The sequence below is a fragment of the Sminthopsis crassicaudata genome, chromosome 1 (genome assembly GCF_048593235.1).
Source record: "Sminthopsis crassicaudata isolate SCR6 chromosome 1, ASM4859323v1, whole genome shotgun sequence".
Taxonomy (NCBI): Eukaryota; Metazoa; Chordata; class Mammalia; order Dasyuromorphia; family Dasyuridae; genus Sminthopsis; species Sminthopsis crassicaudata.
In genome coordinates, this window is record NC_133617.1 from 69,831,129 (window position 1) to 69,854,411 (window position 23,283).

At 50.8% G+C, this 23,283-nt stretch overlaps 1 protein-coding gene and 1 long non-coding RNA gene across 9 annotated transcripts in view; one reads left to right on the forward strand and one right to left on the reverse strand.

Annotated features, from left to right (window-relative positions):
- ADGRL1 (adhesion G protein-coupled receptor L1) overlaps positions 1–20,030 on the forward strand; it is a 65,152-nt gene extending 45,122 nt beyond the window's left edge. The window contains exons 1-20 of one of the 8 annotated variants that reach the window (XM_074310564.1): positions 3,580–3,717; positions 5,080–5,880; positions 6,556–6,870; positions 7,301–7,404; positions 7,670–7,855; positions 8,304–8,342; positions 8,531–8,714; positions 9,042–9,164; positions 10,275–10,489; positions 11,213–11,383; positions 11,843–12,052; positions 12,288–12,508; positions 12,860–12,926; positions 13,697–13,788; positions 14,117–14,285; positions 14,448–14,576; positions 14,724–14,820; positions 14,937–15,065; positions 15,443–15,460; positions 15,952–20,030. In XM_074310564.1, coding sequence (XP_074166665.1) covers positions 5,199–5,880; positions 6,556–6,870; positions 7,301–7,404; positions 7,670–7,855; positions 8,304–8,342; positions 8,531–8,714; positions 9,042–9,164; positions 10,275–10,489; positions 11,213–11,383; positions 11,843–12,052; positions 12,288–12,508; positions 12,860–12,926; positions 13,697–13,788; positions 14,117–14,285; positions 14,448–14,576; positions 14,724–14,820; positions 14,937–15,065; positions 15,443–15,460; positions 15,952–16,691 — 3,891 coding nt within the window. In that variant the 5' untranslated portion in view covers positions 3,580–3,717; positions 5,080–5,198 and the 3' untranslated portion in view covers positions 16,692–20,030. Of the gene's footprint in view, positions 1–3,579; positions 3,718–5,079; positions 5,881–6,555; positions 6,871–7,300; positions 7,405–7,669; positions 7,856–8,303; positions 8,343–8,530; positions 8,715–9,041; positions 9,165–10,274; positions 10,490–11,212; positions 11,384–11,842; positions 12,053–12,287; positions 12,509–12,859; positions 12,927–13,696; positions 13,789–14,116; positions 14,286–14,447; positions 14,577–14,723; positions 14,821–14,936; positions 15,066–15,442; positions 15,589–15,951 lie in introns of those variants that run through there. The other 7 variants (XR_012489256.1, XM_074310531.1, XM_074310586.1 and 4 more) reach the window with 7 other exon arrangements.
- On the reverse strand, positions 3,408–4,272 carry LOC141566266 (uncharacterized). Its single transcript, XR_012489270.1, has 2 exons — positions 4,195–4,272; positions 3,408–3,692 (listed from the first exon to the last, which is right to left on the reverse strand). It is a non-coding gene; the product is annotated as an uncharacterized LOC141566266 (long non-coding RNA).
- Positions 20,031–23,283: the final 3,253 nt, after the last annotated feature.

A 23,283-nucleotide genomic window follows, 5' to 3' on the forward strand; every position in this document is an offset into this window, starting at 1 on the left:
TTCAGTGTGAAGCAGCAGCCTTGCAGCTGGAGCTCCCGGCTCTCAGTCTCTCCTCTGTCTGTCTCTGTGTCTCTCTTCCTTGCTTCCTTCTGTCTCTGCCCCCTTTGCTCTGAATTGCCTTGGTGTTTCTCCTTCTCCCTCTGTCTCCCTCCTTTTTTCTGTCCCTGTCCCTGTCATTGGGCCCTGTCTCCCTCTCGCCAAGTCTCTCTGTGTCTGTCTCTCTAGACACTCCCCCAGGCCCACCTCATTTGCCCCAATGGAAGGGATTTGGCGGGGAGGAGGGGGATGCCGAGTGGTTCTAAGGGGTTGGGGAAGCAGGTGTGAGGAAGGAAAAGGAGAAGGGGATGCATTGCCAGAAAAGAAACAAAAAGCAATTTAATCTCTTTTTTTTTTCTCTTTTTTTCTTGCACCCTTTTTCAATTGTTTTTCTCTCTCTCTTCCGATGCTTAAAGTAGAAGTGGAGCAGAAAGGTAAACGCACTGTTACCAATGCTAACCCCTAACTCACATTTTGTTCTCCCCGTGCCTATACTTAATGTGCCCCCCACCTACCCCTTTCTCCCTGCTCCCTCCTCGGCCCCACCCTGTCCCCACCTTCTCCTTCCTCCCTTCTTCCCCTCCAAATCAAGTCGATGCTCTCCGACCCTGGTGCCCCCTGCCAGGTTGGGGGCAGCCCCCCCTGTGCCAGCCAAGGGCTCTTCTGCCCTTCCGACAACCCCACGGAGGGGCTTCTCTCTGAGGTCCGGACTCTTCTCTGTCTGTCTCTCTCTCTGTCTCTCTGTGTGTCTTTTTCTTTCTCTCTCTCTCTCTTTCCCTTTCTCTCTCTCACCTAGTCCTTGACCCCCGTCAGGGACCTGACAGCCTCTCATGCCTCTTTTTGCCTCCTTCAGGGGAAATATGTAAGCAACCAGGGCTAGCTTGTTTGGGGAGTAGGGGGCACGCACCTCACTCTCTCTCCCCAAACTGCCCACCCCAACATCCCCCCAAGACTTCCTTCCCTCTCTCCCCCCACTGGGGGTAATTTATCTCCTTCTTTCCTCTGCCTTCTCTGGAATTGGGTTTGGGTTTGGGGAGGAAGGGAGCAGGAGGGAAGAAAAAAGGGGTATGGCTCATTTTTCTTGGGGGGGGAGCTGATTATTCCACTGGCTTCTGGCAGTTACTGAAGCTCTCTTCTCACTTTGGAGTCTCCAAGGCAAAGAGGTGTTTTGGAGAATGGAGTGCCAGTCCTCCCCACTATCCCACCCCTTCCCTTGCTCTGCCCTTCCGAGTCAGGAACCGAGACACCTGGGAGAGTGTCCTGCCGTAGAGGGCGATGTGGGGAAGGGGGAGGGTCCTGGAGGTCTTGGGGCTATGGGAGTGGGGTGGGACTTTCTCTGTTTTTTTCCATACTTGAAGCTGCAGTCAGGGTTTCTTCTGGGCTGTTGTGGTTAGAGGGCCAGAGGAGAGTGGGGGCTGGGGGGAGGGGCACTTCCAGGAGTACCGTAATTTCAAGACTACATATACTACTCTCCACTTGGGGGAAAGAGATTGGTGGAGTGCTCCCGGAGGGCAGGTCGGAATCACGACCTCTGGTTTCCTCTAAAGACATTGGGTTGAGATGGGGGGTTGGGGGCAGGGCAGACAATGACTCTTCCTCCGAGTTTTACAAATGGCAATTCTGGAATACATTAAGGTGCCAAGAGACAAGGAGCTGGGTGACATCACCACGAGCATCCTTCCTGGCCCTGAAATTACGGTACATGGAGTATCCCTGTTATGAGGAAGGGGGATATTGCTGAGCTGTTCTCCCTCCCTACCCCTCCCCTCCCTGGGCAGTCAGGCCTCCTGGGTCTCTGCCCCCTCACCCCATCTCTCCCCTCTCACCCCTTCTCTTTCCTTGAGTCTCTCTTCCTCCTGGCACCCCCGACGCTCTCCTTGCAGGCACAGCTTGGACACACCGGCTCTGGATTGTTCTCTCTCCTGGTTCTGGGGAAGGGTGACATATTGCTGGGTGGACCCACCCATAGGAGCAACCACTTGCTGGTTGCGGTTAAGGCCAAAGCCACGAGCACAGACCCCCACCCCCAGTACCGTTGCTAACGATCGATTCTTCCTTCCCCCTCTGCCAGGTCAGGCTCCAAGGCCCTGTGTTGTCCTCCCCACCACCATCTCTCCACCACCACCGCCACCACCACCACCATACCACATACACACCAACCCCCACTCACCTGGCAGAGAAAGCCCAGCATGGAAAAGGGGGGAAACTGAGGCACAAGGGGGTAGGGAAAGGAGTCACTGCTCTAAACCAGGTGAATACCAGGATGGAATGGGCAGAGAACCTCAAGCGTATGTGCCAGCGTTGGCTGGCAGAAGTCCTGGGTGGCAGAGACGGCATGTAGGCACAAATGGGACCTCTGGCTGTACCTAACTCCCCTTCCCAGAACCAGTCTCTTAAACTGAGCCAGCATTCCCTTGAGGGAATGCCTGTGGGGTCCTCCATCCTCACTCAGAGCCCTGCGGGGGTTCCAAGGAACCCCACGTGGACGGTAAGTGTCCTCGTTCCCTTCACTCCTTTTGTGCCTCAGTTTCCCCTCACCCTGTTACAGGGAGGAGCTTCTGCTGCTACTTTCTTTGGGGCCCTTAGCGGATCTCCAAGAAGCTGAGGGAGGAGTTGACTCCCCCGAAAGTGATGAAAATTCTGTCTCACCCACGGACTCCCCCGGTCAACTAGGACCCCGAGGCAATGGCTATGTCCTGTGTGCCGTGTCCCTCCCCTCGCCCCGCGCCCACCGGGCCAGCAGCTTCACTAGGAGCTGAGTGAAAGCAGAGAATTCACTTCAGACCCAGGACCCCGTCTCCCGGCGCCTCTTCCAGCCCATCCCGACCCCCGGGGCCTTGGTTTCAGGAGGGGCAGACCGGCGGGGTGGGACTTCCAGAGCCACACCACCCACCCTGCCGTCCCTGAAAGGACAGGGAACGCCAGAAATACGTAGTGCTTCTGGGGCAAGTCAAAAACTGCTATTCTGGGAGGGGGAGAAGCGCAACTTGCCGCATTTAAAAAATGGGGAGGAGAAGCACTGGGGGGCAGCGGGGGAAGTGCCGAAGGGCTCGGAGCAGCGAATCTTGGACCTGCTCCTTTCTCCTGGCGTGACCTTCACCTGGCCCAATCTCCGTCTCCTCCGCAAAATGGAGCGGGAGTCGGCCAAACCTAGTCCTCAGAATCGTTTCTGAAGATTTCCTTCACTTAGCACTAGTGGAAAGAAAGATGTCATTGCCCCCTCTGCCGCCCAAGTTCCCAACCCAGATTTGTGCCCCCCCGTCCCCGGAGGCGCTGCGGACCCCGGGTTAAGAACCCCGCCCCCCCCCCCCCCCCCGCGGGCTCTCTTCCAACCCTAAGGTCTGCGAGTTCACAATTACAGTGATGATGAGCTTGTGACAGCTTTTTAATGGGGGCGAGACTAGAAATTGTGGGAAAGAGAAGCCCCCCCTGTGGAGGCGGGGCGGGGGCGGGGGAACCGGTCGTTAAGAGGAGTCAGCCCCGCGCGCGTGCTGGGAGAGGCCCAATTAGTTTCCGTCCAGTCCTCGGGTGGCGAGAAGGGAGGGGCCGGGCCGAGCCGGACACAGAGATGCAGTCGAGGTTTTCCTCCTTTTCAGGGAGTGGGGGGGGTGGGGCGGGGCCCCCACCTTTCTGACACCAACGCTGCCTTGATCCCTCTTCCCGAGTCCGGGACGGCCGCAGGTAAATCGGGGGGCGGGGGAGGGAGAGGGGGGTCGGTGGTTGGTGGGGGGGCCCTATCTTCCTCCTAGATTCTCTTTCCCTCCCTCGCCCCCTCCTGGCCGCACCTGGGATTGCACCCGAGTAATCCTGGGCGGGCCTGGATTCTGGAGTGAATTCTCTGCTCGCCCCTATCCTGCCTCTCTCTCTCTTTCTCCCTCTCTCTCCTTCTCTCTCTCTTTCTCTCTCTCTCTCTCTCTCCCGCCAGCATTATTAACCTTTTCTCCCCAGGCTCGCTCGGGCTCGCCTCGGACCCAGGATTGGCGCCGCCGCCCCCTCCCCCTTCCTTGTCTCTCTTCTCCGCCGCATAGCTGCCCTCTGCCCTTCCCCCCTCTTCTCCCTGCCTCCTCCCCCGTCTCACGCCAGTCCTCCCCCCATGTGCACGAGTACCAGTGTCTGTTGCTGAAATGATCGTGTAGTGACCCCCTAGGGAAACCCTACCGGCAAGAGGGTGAGGGGGGCCGCCCCTTCTCCCCGCCACCCACCCGCATCCTAGGCTGGACCTTGTCCCGGAAAGCCTCTTCCTTACTGTTTACGGTGTGGGGGGAGACTGGGCTCATCATCATCAGCACCACCATCATCATCATTATGACCATCACTGGAAGAGCTGGTCCCCTTCCCCTCCCCCCCGGGGGGCGAGGCCTTGACCGTGCTGCTGGTGAGGAGGAAGCCTCATCCCCACAGCGCCTCTGGTTGGGGAGGAGCCTGGCCAGCGCCGGTGCTATGGGGGCAGTCTCTCAGCAGCACCCCGGGGTGCGAGCCCCAGATCCCATCGGGTTTTCCGGGCAGAGAAAGTGGGGCACAGGCTGTCTCCCAGTGGAGGAGAGTGTGTGGGTCTTCCAAAGCATATGCATGAAAACGGGACCACTGATTGACTTCCTAAAGGAGAAAAATAGAGGCACAAAGTGGGTAAAAACAATCCAGGGGCCATCTCTACAGCCCTGACTTCAGTTACTCTACACACACTTAGGGGAGGTGTCAAAGTAGATCCCCAGACAGTGCATATGAAAAAGAAAGGCTCCATTCCCACATACTAACCGGGTCTTGACTCTTACCACTCTCAGCTTCCAGAGGTAACCTCTCCAGGGCAGGGAACAGCAAGGGAGTGCCCCATCCCCAGCCCAGATACTCCTTTCCCATCACCAGTCCCACCAAGCAACCGTGACTGCAGCTGCAGGAGGGGAGACCTGCTTGTAACCTGGCCTCCTATGATCGATTCCTCCTTTCTCCTTTCTCTTTCTTTTTCTATCTCTCTCTCTCCCCCTGTGCCTTCTCTCTGCCCCCTCACCTCCCCTCTCCTGCCTCTCCTGCCTGCCCCTGGCCCAGTCTTCGTGTGCCCTGGGACTCTTCAGAAGGTGCTGGAGGCCACATCTACCCACGAGTCAGAGCACCAATCAGGGGCTTGGTGCAAGGACCCCCTGCAAGCCGGGGACCGCATCTATGTGATGCCCTGGATCCCCTATCGAACAGACACACTGACGGAGTACGCATCCTGGGAGGATTATGTGGCTGCCCGCCACACCACCACCTACCGCCTTCCTAACAGAGTGGACGGCACAGGCTTTGTGGTCTACGATGGCGCCGTCTTCTACAATAAGGAACGGACTCGAAACATAGTCAAGTATGACCTACGGACGCGTATCAAGAGTGGGGAGACGGTGATCAACACTGCTAACTACCATGACACCTCGCCCTACCGCTGGGGGGGCAAGACCGATATTGACCTTGCCGTGGACGAGAATGGGCTGTGGGTCATTTATGCCACGGAAAGCAACAATGGGCGGCTGGTGGTGAGCCAGCTCAATCCCTACACCCTGCGCTTCGAGGGCACGTGGGAGACGGGCTATGACAAGCGATCGGCTTCCAATGCCTTCATGGTTTGCGGCGTCCTCTACGTGCTGCGCTCGGTGTATGTGGATGATGACAGCGAGGCTGCTGGCAATCGAGTCGACTACGCCTTCAACACCAATGCCAACCGAGAAGAGCCCGTCAGCTTGGCGTTTCCCAACCCTTACCAGTTTGTCTCCTCAGTTGATTATAATCCCCGTGACAACCAACTTTATGTGTGGAACAACTACTTTGTGGTGCGCTACGGTCTTGAGTTTGGACCACCAGACCCCAGTGCTGGTAAGGACAACCTCTGACCCAGGGATGGCCATGATCATCTTCGACCTCACCCCCATCTGAAGGGTAGGATAGAATTTCTAGAAAAGGGAAGGGAGTGATCGTCCAGTTCAACTCCCTCATTTCAGAGACAAGGATAAAAAGGAGGCTCAGGTGGAGCAATTGCCCAAAGTCACATTAGGTAGAAGAGCCAGGCAGAATTTGAACTCCTCTCCTGACTCTAACAAAAGGTGCTTTTTCCACACAGCCTGAGGGCAACCTCAGGGTTCATCTCCAGGGTGGGGCTCCAGAAGTCATTCATTAGATTCCAGGAATGATGAGGTATTTGTGCCATCCTACTCTACCCTGGTTGGCCAGACCACATCTGAAGTATTGTGGTCCTGGGTACTACATTCAGGGAGGATGTGGATAAGCTGGAACATCTCAAGGAGGGGAACCAGAATAGCAAAGGGCCTCGAATCCGTTTGTATGGGTAAGACCTGCCCTACCTGTTGTGGTGAGGTTGTGGAAAGACTGGCTGCACTAGAGCTGGAGGGAAGTAGGGATCCTTGGAGGCCTTATCGAGAGGCCCAGTAACAAGATGGTTGGGAACCAGAGTATGATGTGTCTGAGGGTGGGGGCAAGGGTCCATAAAGGTATCAAGGCTAACCCTCTCTCTATCATCCCACCACAATATAGGCCCAGCCACTTCACCCCCCCTCAGCACGACAACCACAGCCCGACCCACCCCACTGACAAGCACGGCCTCACCTGCTGCCACCACACCGCTCCGCCGAGCACCCCTCACTACTCACCCTGTGGGTGCCATCAATCAGCTGGGGCCTGATGTGCCACCTGCCACAGCCCCGGCCCCTAGCACTCGAAGACCGCCGGCTCCCAACCTACACGTGTCACCTGAGCTATTCTGTGAGCCCCGGGAAGTTCGGAGGGTCCAATGGCCAGCCACCCAGCAAGGCATGTTGGTAGAAAGGCCCTGCCCCAAAGGCACACGAGGTGAGTTCTGGTGTGCTAGGGTGATTTCTTTCCCTTCCAAAGTAGTGGGGATTGTTACGTTCTTGCTGTGGAAGAGTGGAATGTGCTCTCCCCAGCTTAAAAGGAACAGACTATGAGTCTCATGGGGATTAGGGAATGGGCAGATGGAAAATGTCACCATCTAATGACAATCCTTCTGATGATCCACTCCCTACAACAACTTCTCTCTGTCCCTCTTTCTCATCTCTATCCTTCCATTTTCCCATCTCCTGTCTCTTCTCATCCATTTGTTCCAAACCTCATCTTGATTGATCCTGCAATCTCATCTTTTGTTCTTCTCCCATTTTCTTATCACTGTCTCCTACTTATCATCTTTTTCTCATTTATTTTTTTCTCTCCAACTCATTCTCCTTTCCCATTTGTCTCCTCCTGTCTTTGTCCATCTTTGTAGGTATCGCTTCCTTCCAGTGTCTACCAGCCTTGGGGCTTTGGAACCCCCGAGGCCCAGATCTCAGCAACTGCACTTCCCCTTGGGTCAACCAGGTGGCCCAGAAGGTACCAACAGTTGCCTCTGCTCCATCACACCTTGAGGCTCTGTGTCATGGGGATGGAAGGGTCTGATGGCACGTGAGAGAGGGAACTCCTAGGTCCTGAGGAGAGGGAGAAAGAGGGACTGGGCGGGGAGTGAGTGAAGAACTGGAGTAGTAAGATGAGAGACCATTGTAGGACAGGATCTGGGCAGGGAGAAGTCCAATAAGAGTTGGGAGTGAATTGGGATTTATAGAGGAGAATGGTCATGGTATGGGATTCCTGCCTCCAGATCAAGAGTGGTGAGAATGCAGCCAACATTGCCAGTGAGTTGGCCCGCCATACCAGGGGTTCCATCTACGCGGGTGATGTCTCCTCTTCAGTGAAGCTAATGGAGCAGCTGCTGGACATCCTGGATGCCCAGCTGCAGGCTCTCCGGCCCATCGAGCGTGAGTCAGCTGGCAAGAACTACAATAAGGTGGGCCTGGTCATGGGCATCCTACAGAATTTAGGAGACTAAAAAGATCCCCCTATGTCTGTGTCTGGAGGGGAAAAAAAAGATTCTCTTATGGGGCCTGGGTATTACCCATTCTGGTGCCCCTGAACTGTCCATGCCTATACCTCCTATTCTGCATCCCATCTTTGAGGCATTCCTCCCCTGTTAAAAAAGGAAACAAGAACCATAAAGGCTAAGGTTTAGCAACTATAATGTCTGAACCATCTTGTGAGCATAGGAAGAACTGAAATTAGATGTTGAGCTTACCTCTGAAGCCAGTTGTGCTGGATATGTGGCTGGCAATCAGGATGAGCTGGTGACATGGGTGAGAACAGGACCTTTAAGATTCTAGTTGAGACAGAATGGGGCTGGGAGGCTGGGTATGGGTATTGGGGGGTTTGAGTCTGACATCTTCTCTCTCCTGCCCTAGATGCACAAGCGAGAAAGGACTTGCAAAGACTATATCAAGGTGAGATGTAGACTGCTCTCGTTGGGGCCGCAGGATGTGGGCACTAGGTGCATTAGAGACCAAGGCATGCAAGGCTAAGAATGAATAAAAGGCTGGGAAGGAGCCTTTGAGACTTTGGAGGGAAAGTGGAGCTGGGGTAGACAAACTAGAACAGACACTCTCAGTTTGACTTACCCCACCTCTCACAGGCAGTTGTGGAGACTGTGGACAATCTGCTTCGCCCAGAAGCCCTGGAGTCCTGGAAAGACATGAATGCCACAGAACAAGTGCACACGGCCACCATGCTGCTGGACATCCTGGAGGAGGGGGCCTTCCTGCTAGCTGACAATGTGAAAGAACCAGCTCGATTCCTTACTGCAAAGCAGAATGTGGGTAAGTTATTACCCCAAGGCCTCAGGAAGCAGAATGCTACTTTGCCCCATGACAGGATGACTAGATTATGCATCCATACTCCCACTACATGCCTAGAACCCAGCATCCTACTTGGGTGTGTTCCTTCACTCTTGAGACAAACCTGGGATCCTGCCTAGAATAGAAGGGATTTTTTTCATGGACAAGAAGGCCATAGGCCCTGATGGAGGGTCAACTCTCTGTCTAGCTCCTTCAGCCAGTCTCCTGTCATAGGGTTCCTTTCTCAGGCCCTCACAGGGGAGAAGCCAGAACCAAATGCACTCAGGCACTTCTTATATCCCTCCACAGTGCTCGAGGTCACCGTGCTGAATACTGAAGGTCAGGTACAAGAACTGGTGTTCCCCCAGGAGTACCCCAGTGAAAACTCTATCCAACTTTCTGCCAACACCATCAAACAGAACAGCCGTAATGGTCAGTACCATGGGAGAGAAGGGGGAAGGAAGTAAACCTATATTGCTGAGCTCTAGTAATCCCCAGCACTCAACTTAATCATGGGAGCCGAGAGCTATCTCAGAAACCAAAGAGGGCAAAGTGAATGGGATCCTCTCCAGAGTGGGATTCTGGCAGTCATAGCTTTAAGGAATATGAGATGCTTGTGCCATTCTACTCTGTCCAGGTTGGTCAGACCACATCTGGAGAACCAGGGTCTTGTGCACCATATGTAGAAAGGATGTGGATTAGCTGGAGAGCACCTAGCAGAGGGGAACCAGAATGGTGAAGGGCCTTGAATTTACGCCACATTGGAGACATCTAACTTGGAGAATAAAAATGGGGCATAGTCACTATTTTCAAGTATCTGTTTCATTATCCACTCTGTTAAATGGAAGAGGGATTAAATATGCTCTGGTTAGCCTCAGAGGAAAAGACAGGTGCAATGAATGAGAAGAGTTGGAAAAACAAAAACAAATTCAGGTTTGATGTCAAGAAAAATGTATTGAAAATCAGAGCTGTCCTAAAATAAAATAGGCTGTGCTGAGAGGAAATGGTTTCCCTTCATTCTAGATCTTCAAGCAGAGGCTTCCCTAGCACTTCTTGGACAGGGTATATAGAAGCAGTTCTTTTTATGTATGGGTTGGACTAAAGGGCTCTCAATGTCTCTTCCAATTCTCTAATGTTGCAAGTCAGTGACTTAGAGCTAGAAAAGATTTCAGAAGTCATCTCTACTAGAGGTTCTTAACCTGGTTGATAGAGGGTGGGTCTGTGAACATTTTTAATTCTGAAAACTGTATTTCCATATAACTGATTACTTTTACACTCTAAAGTATTTTATTTTAAGCATTTAAGTATATTATTCCACTAAAGAGTCCATGGGCTTCACCAGAGGGCTTCAATGCCAGAGGGACCCATGGTACAGTAAAACTTTAAAAACCACCAGCAGCAGCTTCCAAACCCCTGATCTGGCCTAACCCTCCCAATTTACAACTGAGGACAAGAAGGATTAAGGTTCCAAGGTAGGAAATAATAAACACTGGAGCAAGAATCTGAAGTGGTGCTCACGGCTCTCGCCACACTCTGTTCCAGGAGTGGTGAAAGTTGTCTTCATCCTTTATAACAACCTGGGCCTCTTTCTGTCCACGGAGAATGCCACAGTGAAGCTGGCAGGGGAGGCCGGCTCCGGGGGCCCTGGGGGAGCTGCACTAGTGGTGAACTCCCAAGTCATTGCAGCCTCCATCAACAAAGAATCTAGCCGCGTGTTCCTCATGGACCCAGTCATCTTCACTGTGGCCCACCTAGAGGTAAGCCCTGGAAACGGACCTGCTCCTGACTCTCACAATGCTCACCTCCTCGGGATGATTCTGAGGATCCTTGCGTGGCGAGAGCACCACCCTCCCAGGGGTCCCATCTTGTTCTCTGTGGGGGAGGGGAAGATGGGCAGGGCAGAACTTATTGGACCATGTCCCCATTTAATGAATGAGCTCATATTCCCCGGCACTGAGACCATTGCAAGGAAACTGTCAGATCTCCTCTTCCCAGTCTGTAGCTTCTGATTCCTAGTACTTAGGATCCCTACTCCAGGCAGGGTCATTTTAAATTTAGATCTTTGAATTTTTGAATTTGAAGGGAATCTTCCTGGTTCCTTGTGGCAATGCCCTCATTTTTGCATATGGCGAAACTGAAGCTCAGTGACAGTGACTTGACATAGCTTTTTATAGATAGATTTGAGGCTTGAACCCAAGATTCTATTTTAGTTCAGTGGTTGGTTTTTTTTTGTTGTTGTTATTGTTTTTAATATACTGCCTCCTACTCTGCATGGAGTGCCAAGTCCTTGTCTTGACTCTTATTTTACAAGCCCGTGCCCCTTAGGTGTCACCCCCACCCCATGGCACTTATTCAGTGGCTGTGTCTGGGTCTGAGGCTGTGCAGTAGCCTGGTGGGGGTGAGGGGTTGGAGAGGACTCCACAGATCTGCTGCCTCTCACTGTAATACTCTGACACCCCCCAACTACCACCACACAACAGGCCAAGAACCACTTCAATGCCAACTGCTCCTTCTGGAACTACTCAGAGCGTTCCATGCTGGGCTACTGGTCGACCCAGGGCTGTCGTCTGGTGGATTCCAACAAGACCCATACCACCTGTGCCTGCAGCCACCTCACTAACTTTGCCGTGCTCATGGCTCACCGTGAGATCGTAAGCCAGTGGCTCCATCAGCTCCACTGGGCCAGGGCCTGCTTGTTAGCCTGGCTTTGCATGGCATTACAACATGAGGCATGCCAAGGGAATCCCAACTTCCTGGGCCTAGGGAGCCATCGATACCTCCCCTTGCTCAGGGCATGGGGCTGGATGGAGCAAGTAGAAGTGACAAGGGGAAAGGGCTACTTTTCCTGGCTCTGTCTCAATTGCCTCCTTCTCCCCTGACATTGAGGGGGAAGCACTAGTTGCATTACTTCTCATTCTAGAGCATGGGGGAAGGGGGTAAACTATACACAAGAGGGTGGGACTCAGTCAGCTGGTGAAGGGTCAGAAGGTTCCAATGGGTGGTCCAATGAGGTCCATATTGTCCTTAGCAATTTCCTACAAATGGTGCTCTGGTTGAGTCAAGGGTTAGGGTCACAGATCCTAAAATTGCCCTTTCTGATTTCTCCTCAGTACCAAGGTCGGATCAATGAATTGCTGCTGTCTGTCATCACTTGGGTGGGCATTGTGATCTCCCTTGTCTGCCTGGCTATCTGTATCTCCACCTTCTGCTTCCTTCGGGGGCTACAGACTGACCGAAACACCATCCACAAGAATCTTTGCATCAACCTCTTCCTGGCTGAGCTGCTCTTCCTTGTTGGCATTGACAAGACCCAATATGAGGTAGGTTAGGGTGCAAGAAGCCCGATGCCCAGGGTGATAGGGCTGGCTTCTTTCCCTCCCTGAGGAGAAGGAGGCAGCATTTAGCTTGCTGTGTCTAAAATGTGCCAACATTGGGCCTTTCTAGCTTTGGGGGGATTGGGCAACAGGGTTCAAGGGCACAGCTGGGTGGGAGCATGGCAGGAGGACTGGCCTGGACATGGCCATTCCCCCTCATGCTTGATGCCTGTGCCCCTAGATCGCCTGCCCCATCTTTGCGGGGCTGCTGCATTACTTCTTCCTGGCAGCCTTCTCTTGGCTGTGCCTGGAGGGCGTGCATCTCTACTTGCTGTTGGTGGAGGTGTTTGAGAGCGAGTACTCACGCACCAAATACTACTACCTGGGTGGCTACTGCTTCCCAGCCCTGGTTGTGGGCATCGCTGCCGCCATCGACTATCGAAGCTACGGCACTGAGAAGGCGTGAGTGTTTGCTCTTCCCTTAGTCTCTTTGGCATCTGCTCTCCTAGACCCCCAGACAGTACCGGTTCTTGGGATGGGACCAGTCAGGCACGAGGGTACATTCTCCTGACTCCACAGAAATCTGGGGTCCAAGGCCCCACCCACTATGCAGAATCAGCCCCCCAGGGACACAATGGGGAGTCCTGTTGGTGGTGGAGGTGGAGCTGTCTGGTCTCCTGGGTCCTTCTGTTACATGAGATGTCTGTAAAGTGCTTAGGACAATACCTAGAACTTAGTAGGTGTTGCTATATAAATGCTTACTTTCCTTCTTTCCCATCATAACTTCCACCTTATCCTCTATGTCTCTGACAGCTGCTGGCTCCGAGTAGACAATTATTTCATCTGGAGTTTCATTGGGCCTGTCTCATTTGTCATTGTGGTGAGTCAGAGGAGAAAGCCCCAGACTTAACTCCCCTTGATCATAGTGGTTGGTCTTCACCCCCTAATTCTTCTAATCACTCCTAAGGGACTTGCCCCAAAATCTGAAAAGGAGATATTTCTGTACCCTGCACGTCTATACCCCCATTCTACTCTGTTCTTTTCAAGACCCAAGAAACGGAACTAATCTTCTTCATTACATAATGGTGCTGTTAAATCTTCTCTTGTTTAATTACTTATGATGTCTGGTCTCCCCCAAAGAAGGATGGTTTCTAATCTTCCCCATACAGAATTTCACACTTCTACAGAGCTAGAAAAGAATTTAGAAGTCCTCTAAAACAACTTCCTCACTTTACAAATGGGGAAAGTGAGATATTAAATACTAGCCCAAGGTCATGCAGGCAATAAGTAGCTGAACCAGAATTTAACCCTTAGTTGTCTGACTCCCAAATCTAGTGACGCTACATCCCTGTACAGTGAGGATTTCCAATCTTCCTGTCATATACAGTGGCTCCTACTTTCCCTTTTAGAGGGGTTTCCAGTTTTTGATGGGTGTGGGTGTGGGTGTGGGTGTGGATGTAAGAACCGAAAAACCAAACAGTCCCAGGCTACCCCTGGGCATCCAGAGAGAGAACCCCTTTCCAGCATCAGACCACAAGGTTCTCTAACCCTTTAGCATTCACACAAGACCTAGGCCTGTGAGTATCATGGGCCAAGCCAAGTAGCCTAACTGGACCTCCCCCTGTCCTTGTCCCTTTCCTCATTTCTCAGGTGAATCTGGTGTTCCTCATGGTGACACTTCACAAGATGATCCGTAGTTCCTCCGTGCTCAAGCCTGACTCTAGCCGCCTGGACAACATCAAGTAAGTGGCCACCTGAGGATAACTTAATACCCCAGCCCAGGAGCCCCCAGCTCCAGCCTTCAGGGATTGATTGTTGGGCTCAAACACTGGGCTCAGCCTGGCCAAAGATCCTGTTGGCTTATTGCCAACAAGCCATTTTGGAGGAGGCCGAAGGCAAGGGGGATCATCGGGGTTGGATGGGCTGAGGGATGGTGCCCCCCTCTGTATGGGCCTTTCATCCACACACCCCACCTTGACCTAAGCTGTTCCTCTGCTCTGGAACCTTGACTTCCTCCAAGAAGCTGCTGTAGATGCTTTCTCTCTGCTCACCTCCTCCTCACCCCTATAGGTCCTGGGCTCTGGGGGCCATAGCCCTCCTCTTCCTTTTGGGTCTCACCTGGGCCTTCGGCCTACTCTTCATCAACAAGGAGTCCGTAGTCATGGCCTATCTCTTCACCACTTTCAATGCCTTCCAGGGGGTCTTCATCTTTGTCTTTCACTGCGCTCTGCAGAAGAAGGTAAGAGGACCCCAGCTCAAGTAGTCAGATTTATCTCCTCTGGATTCCACTCCAAGGACCTTCTCGAGACTCCTGTAACCTAGCCTCTTCCCAGAGTGCTTGAATTAGCCCTCTTCTTCCCACTCTGACTGACCACCCCTGCCTCCTTCTCCACTCCCTCAGGTGCACAAGGAGTACAGCAAGTGCCTGCGCCACTCCTACTGCTGCATCCGACCACCCCCTGGCGGTACCCACGGCTCCCTCAAGACCTCAGCAATGCGTAGCAACAACCGCTATTATACCGGGACCCAGGTACATAGGGTTGCTGCCGAGGCTTAGGGGCTCAGTGGTGGGGCTGGTAGAAGGGAAGGTCGGGGGCTAACCTCACCGTGGAGAGGTCACCAGCCTCGGCACCAAGAGCCCTCCAATCACCTTCCACACCTTGTGTTGTGTTCCTAGAGCCGAATTAGAAGGATGTGGAATGACACGGTGAGGAAACAGACAGAATCATCCTTTATGGCTGGAGATATCAATAGTACCCCAACCCTGAACCGAGGTGAGGGACTGACAGCCAGCCCTTCCTGACTCTTAAGTTTCCTGTCCTAGTCCTGAAATTCTGTCAACCACTCTGGTCCCTCTGGTGATTTCTGACCCTTGGCTCTCCTCTGCTAGGTACCATGGGGAACCACTTGCTAACCAATCCTGTCCTGCAGCCTCGAGGTGGGACCAGCCCCTATAATACTCTCATTGCTGAGTCTGTGGGCTTCAACCCCTCATCACCCCCCGTCTTCAACTCCCCAGGTAAAAGGACTACCTGTGGGGACAGAGCTGAAAAAGGCAGCATGGTTGGTTGTAATATAAAGTGTGGGACTTGGAATTGGAAGATCTGAGTTCAAAATGCAGCTCTTTTACTGTGTGACCACAGACAAGTTTCCTCATCTAGAATGGGTATAATAATACTTGCCTCAGAATTGTTGTGAACCTCAAACAACTAAAGGAAATTGAGTTGTTTTAAGAGGACTTTTGAGAGGGAGGGATGAGCATGGGGTATGTAGGTCTTTGAGGGAAGGTTTCATAACCTCTGGTTTGGGGGCTAGATGTTAGAAGTTGGGAGATGGTATCTCTGGACCACTCTCATTTTAAATCTTTCTCTTTTCTCTCCTCATGCAAACCTACAGGGAGCTACCGGGAGCCCAGTACGTCCTACCCTTTTCCAGTAATATTTCAGGAGGTGGGAGACAGTCTAAGGCAGTAGCTGCTGCCAGACGGGGATGGCCTCAAGTGTGGGTCAGAACATACAGGATTGCCCTCCTCTCTAGGCAGGGTCAGCCTTGGCCCCTCATATCCCTAAGTGTCCAAGTCCCTAGCTATGACTCCTCAGGATCCCCTGGAGAATTCCTGATGAGTGATAGAATGGCCTGGGAAAGCTAGTTCTCTCTGATGGAGATAGTTGGAACAGGGAATAGTGTCCCCAACGGCAGGTGAGAGGTAAGAAGTGGGGAAGGGCTTAACTCCCAGGGTGATGGGAAGAGTCCTAGAGAACAACTGAGAGAAAAACTTAGTCCTGCCCCTCACATGCTCCCTTGCTCATCAGTCCGCCCACACCTGCAGCCACCCATGGCTTCCTTCTCACCATGTTCCCATCTATCTTGGCCATCTGTCTGACCGGAGTCCATCTGTCTTACAGAACACCCTCTAGGAGGCCGGGATGCATGTGGCATGGACACCCTTCCACTAAACGGCAACTTTAACAACAGCTACTCCTTACGAAGTGGTGACTTCCCCCCAGGGGATGGGGGTCCAGAACCACCCCGAGGACGAAATTTGGCTGATGCTGCTGCCTTTGAGAAGATGATCATCTCGGAGCTGGTGCACAACAATCTTAGGGGTAGCAGCGGGGCAGCAAAAGGGCCCCCACCACCTGAGCCCCCGGTGCCACCAGTCCCAGGTAGTGGTGGGGATGAAGAGGCAGGGGCGCCCGGGGGGGCTGACCGGGCTGAGATCGAACTGCTCTACAAGGCCCTAGAGGAGCCCCTGCTGCTGCCCCGGGCCCAGTCGGTGCTGTATCAGAGCGACCTGGACGAATCAGAGAGCTGTGCGGCTGAGGATGGGGCAGTCAGCCGACCCCTGTCTTCCCCTCCTGGCCGGGACTCGCTCTATGCCAGTGGGGCCAACCTGCGGGACTCGCCCTCCTACCCGGACAGTAGCCCAGAGGGGCCCAGTGAGGCCCTTCCACCCCCCCCTCCAGCTCCACCTGGTCCTCCTGAAATCTACTACACCTCCCGCCCGGCCCTGGTGGCTCGGAACCCCCTGCAAGGCTATTACCAGGTGCGGCGGCCTAGCCATGAAGGCTACCTAGCTGCCCCAGGCCTTGAGGGGCCAGGGCCTGATGGTGATGGCCAGATGCAGCTGGTCACCAGCCTCTAAGGGGCCCCGTGGACCCAGAGGGCTGGGTGGCCCAGTGCCAGGGGAGGGGGACTCTGGATGGGAGAGGACTTTGGGGAAATAGAGAGTGAACTAAATGGAGTGTGAGACAGGCTGTCCTCTCCAGCTGTACCCCTCACCGATGGGCCCTCCCATTCCCCTTTTAGGGGACTCTGAAGGGGCAGGGTCCCTGATGTACAGGGTACGCAGGAGTTCCCGACAGCCACATGCACCAGCTGTTTTGGGGGAGTATCGTGGGGATAAGCTGAGGGCCCCTTTGGGATAGATGGGCAAGACTTTGGAGGAGCACAGTCCTTCCTCAATTCCTGCCCAGGGGTAAAGCGGTTGCCAAAACCCCACTTTGCCAAACCTTTCAGTGGTTCCTCTCTGCAGCCAGAAACCTTGCAGGCCCTACCCCAAGGAAGAATTTCAGGGCAAAGGACAGATGGACAGCCTTCTGTGTATCCTCATACTCCCCTGAAACTAGGGGTTCTAGCCCAAGGGAAAGCCCCAGGAGGGAAATTGAGGGGTGCGGCTGGAGGTTTAAATATTGAACTTTCTTCTGAGCCAACTACCCCTCATTCCCTCCCTGGAAGCAAGCCTGCTCTGAGTTTCCCCCAAGACTGTACCCACTGACCCCCCCAGGGTGACTCCTGACTAAGCACAACCCCCCCATGGGGCCCCTAGCCCATGGGGGTGACCCCTTAGGGGGGGCAGTTCCCAGCTCTGTGGGCTCAGATCTCTGGGGAGTAGATTCTGGGTCTGGAACTCTCCCTGGGGCGGGGGGCCTCTTTACCCTTCCCCTCCTCCCCCATTGCTGTAAATATTTCAACGAAATGGAAAAGAAAAAAAATTACAAAAAAAAAAATCTCATCACTTGAAGCCACTGGGAGCCCACAGCCCAGGCCAGCTCTGGCTCTCCACCAACCAGAGCACCTACCCACCTACCTGCCCACCCACCCACCTACCTACCCAGCAGCCAAGACTTCTCTCTGCTTGTGCGTGCATCCTGGCCAGGTTGGAGTGGGGGCCTCCATGGCAGCTTTTTACAATCAAAAGACAGAAAAACAAAAAACAAAACAAGAAGCAAAAGAGACACAACCTCTTTCCTTCCTGGCACCATGTTCCTGTCATTTCCCTCCGAATCCAGTCCCTAGCATTGTCTGTCCTGGGGCATGTGTCCCATTGCCTGCTCCAGGAATAGGGACCCATTTTCCTTTCCTTGCCCCTCCCTTCCTGCCAAGGGGAGACGCCTCAGACCCAAAGATGCTTTCCTGAGGTGGCTACACCACTTTAAGTTCTGTTACCTGTAAATTGCTTCTGGGCCTCAGGACCGGCAAAGGGATAAAGGCGTCATTTTTCTGTCTAGAGGGGCTAATGGAAGAGTTAAAAAAAAAAAAAAAAAAAAGGCAAAGTCTCCCAATCCCCAGATGCTGGAGTAGGGAAGGGTAAAATGGGAATTTTGTGTCCATGGGTCTTGGGGTCAGGGTTTGGAGTGGTGGAGTTGCCCCTCTCTGGAAAATGTGAGGGGTCCCCAGTTGGGAAGGCATAGGAGGACACTTCAGTCAGGCTGTTTCTTCAAACCTCCTACACTTCTTAGAAGCTGGTTTTTTTGGGAGGGAAATCTGCTCATGAGTGCCTCTCCCTGCTGTATTCTCCCTTCCTCTCAACCTTTTTTTCACCATCCTCACCTAAGGGCTCCTCTCCATGCCTCTTGGGGTAGGAATGGGACAGCCCAACTGTGCAGTGTTGCTACAATGCCCTGGTCCGTGGAGTCCCTTGTGGCCATTTTCCCAAAGGGTGACCCCTCCCCATTCCTGCTTTCTCCACCTCACACCCCCCCTCTACCACTTTTCTCACAAGTGCCATGAGTTTTCTAACATCTTTGGGTCTCAGCCTGCTGCTGCCATTAACTTCTTGGTTTGGGGGACAGGAGCTCCAGGGAGTAATTGGGGAATGAGTATATGTGGTAGGAGTCTTAGGGGTCTTGGGGGAATCCTTTTTGCTGCTAGAAACCCCCTCCCTCCTCCTGGGGAGCTGGGGCTGGCTTGTCCCCATAATGTGGGGGAGAAGGGGTCAAACCAAAGAATGGTGGCTTTGTCCCACATTGGGGGATGGGGTGGGGAGGACAGAAGGAGAACATGGTATCTCCTTCTCTTGTTCTTCTAGGTAAGACAAAGTGACCCTGTGGTAGAAGTGCTAAATTCACTCTATCAAGAGCCCCTGGGTTGAATGGCAGTGAGGTCAGGTTGGGGAAGGCAAGGACCATCCAAAGGCCCTGCATCACCATTTTCCCCACACATTTCCCCTCTTTCTGTGCTTGAGAGACTTAGGGCAGGAGCTATATCCCCGTGACCTCTTGTCTCGATTCCCTGGTTGTGGCAAAGGGCCACCTGGGTAGGGGAGGGCTGTGAAAAGCCCAGTTTGGGAGAGGGGGAAGGAGAGAGAAGGGAGCTGGCGGGTGGAAGGCCTAGAGGGCCCCGACCCTTTCTGCCTCAAACTTGGGGCAGCCATATGACACCAGCTAGGGATTGGGAACTCCTGAGTTTCTGTAGAACCTGAAGGAATGTAAGGAGTCCCACTTCCCCCCCCCCCAACCACACACACCCTCCCCTTATCTCCCCAGACATGGACAATCATGGGGGTAGGGTGAAGTCAGGAGGTTCCCATCTAGCAAGGACAGGGATAGCAACAGCAAGGGTTCCTAGGCCTCACAGCTGCATGGCAGGGCCCCCTGGTGGGGATACAAAGACCATCGCAGCCAAGCTCCAAGCCACCCTAGAGAACCCAACTGTTCCCCCACCCCAACCAGCCCTGGTGCCTTGACACCCCCACCCCAGCTGGGATAGGACCCACTGTATAGAGAAGGTTCTTGGTTTTCTCCCCTACTTTCCTTTCTCTGGGCTCATGAGTTCCTTCCCTCTTAAAATTTTGTGGGAGGCAGTTTCTGGATTTTCATTTTTCTTGGTTCCCTCGCCTTCTTTCCCTGTTTTATGTCTCTGCCTCTCTTACCCTCTGTCTGTCCTTTGTGTCTCTCCCATCTGTCTTGTCTTCCTCTTCTTACCCTTCTTTTCACCCTTGCTTTCTCTCTGTCCGTTTGGGCTTCCCTCCTCCTGTCCTCCCACCACCCACCTGCCCCACCTTGGTCTACTCCTTTTCGATATGCCAAACCAATTTTGGGTCGAGTGCATTTAACGAGAACAAAACAAAAGACTCATAAAGACGAGTACGTTTCAAAAAAAGAAAAAAAGAAAAAAAAAAAGAAAAAACTTGCAAAAATAAAAAAACCATTGTCGAGTCAAAAAAAAAATCAAACAATAAAGAAAATAAGATTTCTTGGAACACAGTAGAGCAGAGTGATTTATTTCGGGGTGTAAAATGGGTAATAGGTGAGAGAGGGACAATGACAAGTTCTTTGGGGTGATTATGTCTTAGGATAAAACAATTCAAAGGGAAAAATGGTAACTGCTGCCCAAGGACTTTGTCCCAGGATGTATTAATACAATTTATATAGAACTTTACAGAACTTATGATATGTAAAGTGGTTTTTCTTCCAACAACCTTTAGAGATATCTCACACAGGCTGTAAGCCCTATTTAATGGATGAGGAGACTGAGGTTCAATGAGATTTAAATGAAATGAGATTTAAATGAAACATAGACTTAATAGTCCAAGGGTCAGAGCCAGGATTCAAATGCATATCTTTCCTTGCTACAAAAACCAGAGCTATTGAGATTTGAAACCATTAAGTATAAGTATGATGAATAAAATTTTCAACTCCCTCTTAGGGGGAAACATACAAACACATACACATTAGGAAGATTCCGTTTTAATTTCTCTTGACAATTTCCCTGCCCAATTTCTTTATCTTTCATTCTTTATCACTATAAACTTCCCTCTATGGTGTATATATTAAAAATGACAGAACTTTTCATTGTGTATTTTCCAAGGAGTGCTGTGTTCTTTTTTTTTTTGAGACAAACCTTAAGCATATGTGATAGTTATTTTTAGCCACTATAAAGTCCCACACTGATGTCTTCTCATAGGATAGAGGGGGATCCTGGTTTTTTTGAGGGCCCTGACAACACAGTTTAAGCCATGTCAAGTTCTAACATGCTGCAAAAGTTCCAAGTATGGTTCTGACAACAGAGTCTGCTTTCCAAAAATCAACCTAGCCACAAAAGGAGAAACTGACCACCAACAGGTTGGCCACTTGTCAATGAATTCCTTGGTCATGGAAACCCAAGAAACAAAGAAAAATACAAAATGTCCCTCAGTTCTACTTGCTTCTGCTTCTGCAATGATGGCAGTAGAGTAGGAGAGAAGGTCGGAGCAGAGTTTTTAGACTCTAAAATTTACCTCAGTCTATTCACCTTGGTTATTAATGCGATAAATAGATCATTGTCCAACCACCAACAACCACATATATTACAGGAGGAAATTAATCATGTCGGTCTTGATAGAAATGAAACTAGAAAATTAATAGTTTTGAATCTAAGCAAGTTGGCTCAGAGTTAGCCAATCCCTTGGAGAGACCAAGAAATTAGTTTGTTTTATCATATGCCCAAAGGCATCAAGCAACATTATTTTGTGAGACATTTAGTTATAACTCCAGTGATCCTGATATGTGCAAAAAGGTCACCATGAAAACAAATTTAGTTCATGAACTAATAAGGCTATAAGGAAATTGAAGTAGAGAAATTCTATAAAGAATGTGAGGGTCAGCTAGTTGGTGTAGTAGAACACCAGCCCTGAAGTCAGGAGGACCTGAGTTTAAATCTGACTTCAGACACTTAACTTTTCCTGGCTATGTGACTCTGGCAAAGTCACTTAATCCCAATTGTCTCAGAAAAAAAAATAAAAATTTAATAAGACATACAAACTATATCCACATACACTTTGACATTCTGTGACTTCAATACAAAGTTAGGAATAGATGAGCATGATGAAATGCAGAAAACACATTTCAGGAAGAAGGAATGAGAGAGCTCAGACACATGTTTACTACACAGAAACTACGTGATTTTATATCATGAATCTGATTGAAGGGAGGTAATCAATACTAGATATATTAAGCTTTTAAGAGTAGAATTAGAGTCCTAGCTGTGTGACCTTGGGCAAGTCACTTAACCCCAATTGTCTCAGGAAAAAAAATAGAATTAGAGAAGATGATATTGCTATTGTTTTAATGGACAACAGAAGACTCATTATTAATGTGGGAATATATTGTCTGTCAGACTTTAACTTGTTAGAGCAAAGAGGAGAATTAATATAAAGCTGGACATAGGATTAGACCTGTGAATTCACTGAAATAAAGAATTAGTACAGAATGAAGAAATTCTCCAGCTAATGGAAATCTGCAATTTCTTTGCAGTTTATAATCTTAAAAGTTGCCAGAACACAGAGGGTTAAGTGACTTGTCCAGCGTCACATGACCACGATTTAAACTGGAATCTTTTTGGCTCCAAGGCTATGCTGCCTCTCAGTGACTTTCAGGATGTCTGAAAGACATCAGAGATATTAAAGTATAAATAGCTAGAAAAAAGTAAAAGGAGAAAAAGAGATGGCACACAATTGAAACAACTCAATCTTATCATATTTCAATAAGTTACTGATAACATAATAATTTTATATAAAAGTTTAGTTGATTAAAAAATCAATTGCTATAAAGAAAAAAGAGCAAGAGAGTTTAAAAAGAACCTTGGAAAACACTTCAGTGTCTTGTAGAGACAGTAGCCAAAGTCAACACTAGTTTAGAATATAAATTCATTTGTAAAATCTGACAAATAAGAATGATGGGTGTTTCCAAGATGTATCATCTCCTTAAGCAGAGAAACAGGTGTGGGCAACATCAGTTTTAAGGAAAGCTGGTCAAGAGACCTAACAAACAAATCATCCTGATAACTGTTATCTACGTTATTTCCAGGTCACTTTCCTTCCTTCCTTCAATGATATTTGTTATCTGGTTCATCTCTTTCTTCTCCCCAATTCATGTCCTCATAAAAGGGGACAATAAACATACTGACCCTTCCTCAAATACCCTAAATCACTCAGTTCCTCAATCTCTTTATTTCTCATTACCTATTTCTCCAACTCACCTAACCCCCACACAAAAATGGTCATATCCTTGATTTAGTTATCACCCACAAATGTTATCATCTTCAAATTCCAGAATCCCCTTATTGGACCATAACCTATTACATTTTTATCCTTCCCTTTGCTTTCCCTTATAAACACCTGCTTTTTCTCTTTGCTGTAATCCCCAATCCCTTGACTCCTCAATTTTCCCCTAGGCTATATCTCACTGTACTAGCCACTCTCTCCTCTTTTCCCCATTTTGACCCCGTGGTGAAAAAACATGGTCTTCCTCTTTGAATCCCTAGCACTCTCTTATCTCCAGTTACTTCCTGCCAAGCCTCAGCCCCGAATCATTCCCACTATTCATCACTTTCATCTCTAAGAGTTACAGAACAAAGGTGGGGGGAAAAAATTACCATTTTGACTGAGTGCATCATAGATTTATATTAACAACCTCAATAAAGCAGATTGCTGCAAGGCAATCCTACTATTCTTCCTTTATCAATATCCTACTCTC